The following is an 11,305-nucleotide window of genomic DNA, read 5'->3' as shown; positions in this document are numbered from 1 at the left end:
CAGCTTGCTCTGTTAGAAAGGGCCTGATCTTTCTGATGTTGTGTAGTGCAAACCTGCAGGATCAAGCAGTCTTTGTAATGTGATCTTTAAAGGTTAGTTGGTCATCGAGGATTACACCAAGATTTCTGACCGAGGTTGATGGGGTAATTGTAGAAGAACCTAGCTGGATGGTGAAGTCATGCTGTGTAGTTGGAGTGGCAGGGAATACAAGCAGCTCAGTCTTTGTCAGGTTGAGCTGTAGATGGTATTCTTGCATCCATGCCGAGATGTCCGCCAGGCAACCCGAGATCCGAGTAGCTACCGTTGGATCATCTGGATGAAAAGAGAGGTAGAGCTGTGTGTCATCGGCGTAGCAGTGGTAGGAGAAGCCGTGAGCCTGTATGATGGGGCCTAGTGATGTAGTGTAAATGGAGAAGAGGAGGGGTCCAAGAACCGATCCCTGAGGAACCCCAGTGACCAGTTGATGTGCTGTGGATACTTCTACTCACCAGGCCACCCTAAAAAACCTACCAGTGAGATAGGATTCGAACCAGCGAAGTGGGATCCCAGAGATGCTCAGTGATGAGAGGGTAGACAGCAGGATCTGATGATTCACAGAGTGTCAAAAACAGCGGATAGATCCAGCAGAATGAGAACTGATGATTTGGATTCAGCTCTTGCAGTCCGCAGGGCTTCCATGACTGAGAGCAGTGCAGTCTCAGTTGAATGGCCGCACCTGAAACCTGACTGGTTATGGTTTGTTGTTTTGCGAAAGAAACAGTGGTACCTGGTTGAAAACAACTCTTTCAAGTGTTTTCGCTATGAATGGAAGAAGAGAGACTGGCCTGTAGTTATCAATAAGGGAAGTGTTTAAAGTGGGCTTTTTGAGCAGTGGGGTTACCCGAGCCTGCTTAAATGCGGTGGGGAAGGTGCCAGTGAGGAGAGATGTGTTGATGATAGAAATGAGACAAATAAGACTAAAATGTGACAATTGTAAGAAAAGAGGGTACAATAAAATAATTAAATGATTATTGTAAAATTACACAAGAACGTGTTAATAAGGAATAGTTCATGGATATAACAGGACCTTTAAATCCAAGATTGAAGCTAGGAGATAAATATATACTAGTAGTAGAAGGATTTTCTGGGCCACTTATTTAGTTGAAAGTTAGAAGAATAGCTTTTAAAGAAACTAAATAAAGTTTTATGTTATTCACCTGAGAGGAATACATCTTTGAAAATCTTCTACTGTCACATCTCTGGACTCTTTGTTATAGTTTTTGTCTCTGTGCCCTACCTTCCCTTCATGTTTATAGTATGATTGTCTTCATCTGTTTCCTGTTAATTTAGCTCATTTCCTTGTGTATTAAAGTCCTGTGTGTTTGTGTTCCGTTTGTCCGTTTGTCAAGGTCCTTTTATTAATTATAATAAATTATGATAGACCCCATAGAAGGGGAATACATATGTTTTGAATGTAATAAGACTTTTAGAAGGGGAATGAAGCCCAATCATAGAAGAAAAGTCTTTTTACACACAAAACGGTCTTAAGATCTGTAACAGCAGAACTTACAAATACTGAAAGAAACTGAGTCTCTAGCTGACTTAAAGAAACTGAACACTCAGACTCCTCATTCGTGACATGTACACAGTTGATGAGATTTATTGGGAAGTTTGTGTGTATAGAGAGAAGTTGAGCTGTGAGAACATTTATAGCCAAAGAGCAGGAGCAGCTTCAAATGTTAAAGGCAAGCATTGGTTAGTGTCTTTAAACAGACAGGGATTTAAAAGCGAAGGAGTAATTCAAACTATTTTAAAAGAGCCACTGTTTTGGAAAAGGTTGATTACAGACGAGTTTGCTGAAACTGATCAAATGGTAATACAGTTTAGGTTATTTGATCTGTTGCAATATTAACCAAGGCATTAGTAGACTGTTGTCTGAACCCATAGAGACTGATATGAATGTATTTGCTGCTGTGACGGTGAATTATAACATTCAGGAAAATGGGCGATGTATGCCTCCGTTTCCACTATATTTTATGTTGGCTAAACGACAGTATTTCCAAGAAAGGGCCAACCTACAGGAATCTAAAAGCCTATGGTCTGTAATGAACAAGAAAGTTACTGAAAAAGTTTTAATTCTAGGAGGCTTCTCAGCAAGCACCTACAGAACCTTGAGATGGATAATATGCGTATGATATATAATTTTCGTATGATACTAATTATTGCGACAGGATTACTCTTGTTAATTATTTTGGAGCAAACTGGCCTTGGGAAACTCCTTAGGATGATCTGTGGCAAGATCTGTAGATCCGCTAGAAAGTGTAGGAGAGGTGAAAGACAACCCCCTATTAGTAATTTACATTCAACACGTCATGTACCTGATAAGTTTGGTGTTGTGAAGTCATATCGAGTTACACACATTTAGAAGGTTGGACAGAAGAACTCTAACATTGACCAGATCAGACTTGTCTTACAGCAGGATGTCCGACACAGAGGTTGCTGGAGACTTAGATGGACTTGACCATTTTGACTTACTGGTAATCGCTATCTTTTTATATTAACAAGAAATGTATGTTTATATATATACTGCTATTTGGTAACAGTATGTGAACAATATACTTAAGAAAAAGTCAAATCTACAATTGATGGAATAAAAATATTCAGAAATTTTTTTTTTTTTTTATTTTTTTATTTATTTTTTATTTTATTTATAGGAACTTAGACGAACAGCAAAAGGCCAACTGTTCTCATGATATCAGAGTTACTGGATCACTGTTAGAGAGGATGAATGTATGACTTCATCAGGTATTATATATTCAAAAAGATGGATTTGTTATGTGTGACTTGTGCAAAAATTGCTTTAAGAGAATCAAAACAATTATCTGGTTCAGTGATGATAATGAAGGAGAGGAGTACTGTATCTGTATGCATGGGGTTTTGTTTCCTTGTCGCTGTCACCTCTGGCTTGCTTGGTTGGGGACACTTAACTTCTAGTGACTATCGTTGAATTGACTACAGAGACCGTCTCTGCATTTAATAAGAAATTGGTCACTCTCGTCATTATACATCCCTGTCATTATACATCCCTGTCATTATACATCCCTGTCATTATACTGTACAGTGCTTTGATGCAACCTGTGTTGTTAAAAGCGCTATATAAATAAAAATGATTGATTGATTGATTGATACAAGATGGTTAAATGGAGATGTATTCAGCCCTCAAAGAAAAACCTTTAAAGGACGCATCATTGGGAAATAGCACAATGGCATAATTATACTTCGCTTCGTAAATGCACACTAGTGTGGAACAACTGATTAGTGCAAAATTACATCAGAAAAACCACATGGTGCATGTAGAGTAATAATAAATGTTGACCTTGTGGGGACCTTTTTTAGGTCTTCATGAGGAAACACGCTTATAAAACATACAGGAGTTAATTTACAGTAAAAAACATTACACCTATGGAGAGTCCCCATAAAACATGAAACACATTGTGTGTGTCTTCTCTGTCAAACGAATAAAAAGAAAATCAAATTTTGAGTTCTCAATTTTGAGTTGAGCTACCTGTGCTTCCAATTTACAGCTAATTATCTGAAAGACAAAAAAGCAATTTGCTAGCATCCGTGACTCATTTAAGTTAGCTAAAGTTTAGCAAAGGCAAAAGAGATGTATTAGGTTAGACCAGTTCATTTTAATGAGTTTAGAGTTCTCACAACATTCAAGATGAATCATTTCATATATTTAAAAAAATAAGATTTTCCCACCAAAAAAAGCACTGATTGCAAATGTGGTATTTACTTATTAATTGTTTTTGCGTCTCTGAGTTTCTCTCTTTGTCTCTTTGTTCCTGAATCAATCAACCGTTTAATGATTCAGTCCAATGACTCACTTATCAACAGTGACTTTGCTGACAGTTTTCATTTCACATTTAAAATATCTTTTCATTTAATAAAAGTCAGTGTTGAACATTTTAGGATTAAAATATCAAAACATAACGCATGTATTTGTCACGCGGGTTAAATGCGTTCATGTTCTGCATAAAACTGTGTGTAAACACATCTAACGGGTTAAAAATGATGTCAAAATCAAAGTCTGAACTTTTTTTCGGGGGCGAGGTGGTGCGGCAACACATGCAATACTTGTAGTAACTCAAACATTTGAAGGATACTACGACAAAGGTATATATACACAAAAAAGATAAGGTACAGGTCCATCTCAATAAATGAACATGTTGTGGAAAAGCTCATTCATTTTAGTAATTCAACTCAAACTGTGAAACTCTGTATTAAATTAATTCACTGCACACAGACTGAAGTAGTTCTTTTTAGTTCCTTTAATTGGGATGATTTCGGACCAAAAGCAAACGGTGATAAGAAAGTCACATGATAAACCAAAGCCCACCGCAAGCAACTTTTAAATAGTGACATATTTAGAAAGTGTTCAGTGTCATTCACACAAACACCATCATGATGAAACTCAGAGAACTGAAATATGCCATAAACATTAATTTAACAACATGAGATGTAACATACAGCCCTAATAAACATACCTGATAAGAAACATAGTGATTTTAAAGATGTTATAATACCACATAAATCAATAACAACAGATGAATAACAGCCAATATAGTATATAATATCAAAGGTGGAATAATACAGAATAAATAATGAAGAACAAATTAATAGTAGACTATAAAGTACATTAAATAGTGAAAACTACAGTTTTCCTTTCTGGCCTTTTTACATTATGCAGTTTTTGTGTAAAAAAAATATTATGTTTATGAGCTAAATCATTGACTCATTGAATGATATCAACACTGTAAAAAAAATCCTGTAGTTTTTACGGAAAAAAACTGGCAGCTGGGGTTACCAGAATAATTCCGTAAAATATACAACAAAACAGTAATTGCTTTTACAGAATAACATGTACATTTTACAGTTTAAATCAGCATATAACACACTGGACTTCTGTTATATTTACTGGTTTAAACTGTAAAATGTACTGTAAGATATTCTGAACAACATGTCAATTTTACAGTTTAAACCAGTAAATATAACAGAAGTCCAGTGTGTTATATGCTGATTTAAACTGTAAAATGTACATGTTATTCTGTAAAAGCAATTACTGTTTTGTTGTATATTTTACGGAATTGTTCTGGTAACCCCAGCTGCCAGTTTTTTTCCGTAAAAACTACGGGACTTTTTTTTTTTTTCATTGTACATCAAAACCCATTTGATTTCACTAAAACATACACAGTATTTTACTACGAAATCACCATTATTATAGGACTACTATATTGGAACAGAAATAAAGGCATGTCACAGATATTCTGTTAACCACACAGACTTTATTGTAAAAGTCCAACTTTTGTTAACCACAAGGCAGAACCGTCAAACATTTATCTTAAGAACATTGGTTCACAAGAGCATCAGAATCGTGTGTGAGAGAGTACATATGCCTGTGTAAGAGTGAGTCTCTCTCTCCCCCTGTGTGTGTGTGTGTATATGACTGCATGTAGGGGAGTATGTTTTTGAGAGGATCATCAAAGATGAACCATACTATAGGTCATTAATGTGTTTGTTTGTGTGTATATGTGAGAGAGAGAGTACATATGTCTGTGTAAGAGTGAGTGTGTGTATGTGTGTCTGTGACGGTCCCGATAATCCGCAGATTGAATGCACCTGCTGCTGCGCCACAAGTGTTTCCTTAAAAGAGTGTTAGCTGAAGCATTTGGCAGATTTGGGTTCTGGACTTTGGGTTTTCAGATTTTGTGTAGCGCAGGATGCCTGAGTGCAACATTGTGATGTACTGTTGGTGCAGTGTAAAAGATGCTAAAAGTAACCAAACTCCAACCAAAATCCGAAAATCCAAAGTCCAGAACCCAAATCTGCCAAATGCTTCAGGTAACGCTTTTTTTACGGAAACACTTAGCAGCAGCAGCAGCAGGTGCATTCAATCTGCGGATTATCGGGACCGTCACAGACACACATACACACACTCACTCTTACACAGACATATGTACTCTCTCTCTCTCTCTCTCTCTCACACACACACACACACACACAGAGAGAGTGTGTATGTGTATGCATGCGTGTACATGTGTGTGTATATGTATGTGTGTGTGTGCAATGCATGTTTTTGTGCATGTTTGTGTCTGTATGTATGTATGTTTGTGGGCGGATGAGTGAGAGAGGGTGGATCATCGAACAGTCCTACTGTGAGCACCATTCATGGTCAGACAGGTCTTGTATAAGTGTAAGAACTCTCGGGTTCACATGGAGGCGGGATTTGCTGGTGTTCTCCACCTTGGTCCCCCTCTCCGGATTGATGGAAAAGAAACATCTGGAGAACAGTTAAGAAAACGAGAGAAAGAAAACCAGATTATGTAAAAGCACAAAGGCTTCATCAAAAAAAAAAAAAAAAAAAAAAAAAACAACCTGCTCATTAAACATTTCCTCAACATCCAATGACAAATTATACAAACTATAAAGTCAGTATAGTTACTAAGGTTTATGCCAAATATTGAAGTTATTTTTTAATAATGTAATGGAAAAAAAAAAACCTCTGTAAGAACTCCAGCGTGGATGCAAGGACTACTGGATAGTGGATATTGAAGACATAGAAGCTGCCAAACATCAGACACAGGGCCGGTATGAATGATGTGATACTGGGCTGTACAATCATTCGGTCCACACTCAGCATCCATCTCTTTGCCGAGAAGCACGATTGTCCTACAAAAACAAATACAATTAACAACAAAAAGGTGAGAGGACAATGGATGTGGGTGTGTTTCTGAGACACAGTTTGGCATGTGTATGCAAGATGTTCTTTTAAGTGGGATAGAAGTTCTTTAACGGCCTGAAATTGGCGCGCACACAGTGGAACAGCACAAGCAAAATTCGCAATAATGGCTGATGTACGACAATCAGAAAGAACAGAGAGCGTGGGCGCATTGTGTTTGCGATAGAAATGACCCTTAAACGCTGAATATGTACAAAATGTCTGCTTGCAACCGGCGGATTCACATTTAAAAACACAACGGGGTTCATTTCTGTGGATTCTACAGTGCAGTACATAACCTTTCAAACTTGCAAAATGTCGGTTGCAAAAACGGCAGACAACCATTTTAGCTAGTGCTAAACTCTCACATAACACCCGAAAGAATAGCTAACATTACCTCACCCAACTGACAAACACATATTTGAAAAAACGTTGTATCTAAAAGGCAGTGCAGACTTACCACGCTATATAAGCAATTAATTTCCTATCAAAATTGTATAAAACGTTGTAAACACCACGACGAGAAGAGAGATTTGCTGAGTGATGCCATACAAGAGCAAATATGGCTGCTCGCGGACTTAAGTACAAAGTACAAAAAAAACTGAAGCTTACTAAATGCAGATACAATACTATAAAAGCTTAACTTAATTTAGTTATTTTGGCTAACACTGGAAACTAACGTTAACGTTAGTGTTTTTCATGCCGAACTCATATTTAGCTATAACAGCAGTTTAGGTCTTACTAATCTTGCATAATTTAGCAAACTGAAAATGTGTATATATTCGCACAGCGGATAATATTGCATGAACAAGCTTGCTCCAGCTAACGTTAACGTTAAATTGACACGACAACGATACATTATCCAAGAGGCAAATATCACGTACGATGCGTGCATTATTGTTCCCCAATGTCAACAAAGCAAAGTCGTTATGAACATAAGACACTATGTGTGATCACTTACCAGCATAAAGTTCGTCTTTTGTAGTTGTCTTCTGTCGTTTTGCAGTTTGTTTTACTTAGATATCTCATCGAACGTGACGTAATGAATATGGCCGACTTGGATATGGATATCCAAATCCTACAGGCTGCAGCGATGGAGGCTTCTCCGCGGACTAGAACGTGTTATCTCACATTGGCAACGAGTCTAACCAAAGAATACAATGAAGATGTCTGAACTGAAGCAGAAGCATAAAAAAATAGAGATTTTCAACGATTTTAGGCTACTTACCAGAGACACTTTGCACTGGTCCTCCAACGTTCTTCAGTGTTCATTTACCCAGGGTGCTTTGTTTGAAAATTCCCCCTAAAATCATTGCTAAAACAATCCAAATACTGCTCACCTTTCATAAAATAATAACAGGCTAAATAAATAGGCAACTTTGAAATGACAGTCTTTCTTACAGCATTTTGGAAAGCATGCATGTTTTTATTTAAGTCTACAGAATTTAATTGTAATTTTAACACAATTTCATTGCCATTTATACTGTATTGCATTGTATTGCAAAAACAGTGTTTGTTTGTCAAAATAACATCAATATGTCTTTTACACAGAGAAAGTATGTTTAAAAAACATCATTTTGATGTTGAATTTACAGTTACATTTAGTTTAACATGTCACTAAATTACACTGTAAAGTATACAATGTTTCACTGTAATTCAATTTACAGTATTTTAATGTTGTGATTTTACAGCATTTCACTGTTATTTTAACGGACATTTTTTACAGTGAAGGTTTTTTAGATTAGGATTATTTTTTCTGAAGCCAAACTCTGAATGGAGCTGGAAAACATTAAAGCCTGACCTAAATGCTTCTTCTAATGCAGCTTTTGTGTTTCCTCTGCATTGAAAATGTTATTTTTTCAGTATTGATTTAATTTGCTTTGGTAACAGCTCAACAGAAGATGATGCATGCTTTTGGCTTCATAAATGTAAAAATGCCTATAACTTACTCTCCATCAGTACTGTGAACTGATTACCACACAGAATATGAATATCAACAACTTTCTTTTGGTCAACATCACGTATATTAAACGTTTTGTTTCAAACAAAAAAATACAATAAGTAAGAAAAGTGATGTTTTTTTACACTTGAGCCCCTGTCCCTCAAAATATCTGTGCATGTCCCTAGTTCAAAATATTAATTTACAAAGTGATGAATAAAAATTAAGGAAACAAACACACAGCATTGATTATCTCACATAAAGGTCTGTCTATCTTTCAGTTTTAGTATCTGCTGCAGATGAAGTTGAGTTTGGTGTTTTCGGGAAGACTGATCCAGCGTTGATCTCCTCCAGACTGAACTGCTCCTTTTCTTTTCTCGAGGCTGCAGTTTTCTGGCGTCGTTCCGTTCCCTGGAGCCCAGTTCTGATAACACACGATCTCTCCACTCAGCCAGAGCCACATGTTCATGACGCAGTAGTTGTGTAAACCCATCCACACCTCAGCAGTAGACGCCAGTTTAACCACGTTCTTCACACGACGCTGAATCTCTTCTGAATGAACCGAGACCAGATCCACATGATTCTGTCTGCAGTATCTCAGAGCTTCAGACCACGTCAGATTCTCTCTGATCACAATCAGTTTATCTGGAAACCAAACCAAGCACAAGCAGAAACTAGAGAGAGACTGATCCAAAACAACATGCAGAACAAACACCGTCCTGTCAGACATCTAGAGTCAACTTTAAGAGATCTGGAGGTGTGTGTTTTGTGAGGATCTACTCACCTTCATGACACACAAAAGGATATTGTTTGTCACAAGAGTCGTCAATCCATTGTCCCTGAGATTTCTGATCAACAGCTGTACAGTCTTCATGACCTCCAATATTATTAGGTTGACCAGTTCTCCAGTATCTGAATGAGGAGTTACTCTGATCTGACCACTGCCAGGAGTCTCTGAACAGACCGATCCAGATATATGATCCAGATAAATTATTATCACTAATGAACTGCTCAACCTGTTGATTCTCCTCCTGGTTCCTCACACTGATCAGATCAATGTGATTCTGTCTGCAGTAACTTTGAGCTTCTCTCCAGTTCATCGTCTGATTGATGAAGACAGGTCCTGTGTTCGCTTTAAGAAAAAAACAGAGAAGATTCATGAATCAGTTTGTTCATTATCTTTAACTAGTCCCAGATATTTGGGCAGTAGATTAGTCCTTTAGAGGTTAATACAGTTGATGCTGTATAGTTTTATGTATTAATGAACTAATCAACAAGCAAGAAAATAATGTTTGTGTTGATAAACTGAAGGTTGAAAACATCAAGCTGTATCTCCTCTAATGTCCACTGTAAAGAAATTATTAACATTATGATTATTACCAAATGATTTTTAGGATTTTTAACCACTAGATCCATACAAGTCTCTCTTTCTCTTCAGTCACAGGTTTTTTTTGTGACAAATTATCCTTAGAAACCAAATCAACAAAGAAACTAACTTTTTTTTCTATAAAATATTGTGACTGTAAAGAAACTGTATAAAAAGTGTGAAAGATACACCAAGTCTGTTTTATATTCATAATACAATTAAAAAGTAGTTCTTAAATGTACATCAATAAATAAATGGTTGTTGTGATTCTATATATCTGTACTCACTGTGGTTGCAGATGAAATATCTGGGAGTGCTGCATGGCAAGTCATAAAATTGTCCTTTTAACATCATACCACAATCCTCTGTGCCTTTAGGTCTTCCAGGAGCCCAGTTCAGATAGAGAGCAGGTTCACCTGAAGACCACCTCCATTCATCACGACCCGTCTTCTGCAGACCAATCCAGATGAGCTGAACACCTCCATCATTCAGACTCTTCTTCATCTCGTTCATGTCGTTCATGTCATCAACGGTGGCCAGATCTGTATATTTCTCTCTGCAGTATCTCTGAGCTTCAGTCCAGCTCTTACTCTCATTTATAAAGTGATACTGACGCTGAACACATTCAGATACGGAGCAGAGAGCTGCGAAAGAGAGCCTTCACTTTAATGCTTTTCAGAACATAATCAAACCTGATAAAACTATCAACCATAAATTAAACCACAAACACACTCACCAGAGAGAAGAAGAATGAAATACAGAGTGGGGTCCATTTCTGAAGAAGAAACACATTAAAGCAACAACATTAGTTTATCAATAGTTTTAATTAAAACATAATATTTTAAGAAGCATCCTGCAGGACTCAGGGTTTAAGATTAAAGAATGAACGTTACTTCAGAGGCTGTGTGTTTCCGTCCTGATCCGATGTTTTTGTTTCAAACAATGTGATTATTATATCTGCTCTCGTTCAGCGTCACATCATTTGTTTATTACTCTCTAAACACACGCTTCACAGTAACTTCCTTTCTATTTGTGTTTTCACACTTCTTTCCCTACATTTGCATGAATTTGTGTCAGTCAGTCTCAGTTAATATGAATATGGACCTTCATCAGAAAATTATATGTGTTTAAGGCTCTAGTTAAACAGAAAAACATGTGAGAATAAACTATTTTGTGATTATTTATAGAGTTTGAGATGATTTTCACACACTCACACTCACACTCACACTCACACACACAC

The 11,305-nt window shown here is 36.9% G+C and overlaps 2 protein-coding genes across 3 annotated transcripts in view; both read right to left on the bottom strand.

Annotated features, from left to right (window-relative positions):
- LOC122349507 (kelch-like protein 33) overlaps positions 1-11,305 on the bottom strand; it is a 52,441-nt gene that overhangs the window by 29,471 nt on the left and 11,665 nt on the right.
- Positions 7,866-11,065, bottom strand: LOC122349014 (macrophage mannose receptor 1-like). 2 transcript variants are annotated; one of them, XR_006251391.1, is made up of 6 exons: positions 10,959-11,065; positions 10,802-10,840; positions 10,353-10,709; positions 9,484-9,831; positions 7,989-9,344; positions 7,866-7,904 (listed from the first exon to the last, which is right to left on the bottom strand). XR_006251391.1 is itself a non-coding variant. In XM_043244935.1 (5 exons), the coding sequence occupies exons 2-5, from the start codon at positions 10,836-10,838 to the stop codon at positions 8,983-8,985; spliced, it is 1,104 nt and encodes a 367-aa protein (XP_043100870.1). In that variant the 5' UTR covers positions 10,839-10,840; positions 10,959-11,065; the 3' UTR covers positions 7,877-8,982. The 2 variants fall into 2 exon arrangements, 1 of the variants encoding a protein (XP_043100870.1); XM_043244935.1 differs by having other exon boundaries at positions 7,877-9,344.

Source organism: Puntigrus tetrazona, chromosome 7 (assembly GCF_018831695.1).
Source record: "Puntigrus tetrazona isolate hp1 chromosome 7, ASM1883169v1, whole genome shotgun sequence".
Taxonomy (NCBI): domain Eukaryota; kingdom Metazoa; phylum Chordata; class Actinopteri; order Cypriniformes; family Cyprinidae; genus Puntigrus; species Puntigrus tetrazona.
Note: the sequence above shows the minus strand (reverse complement) of the source record. Positions and strands in the feature narration are given on the sequence as shown.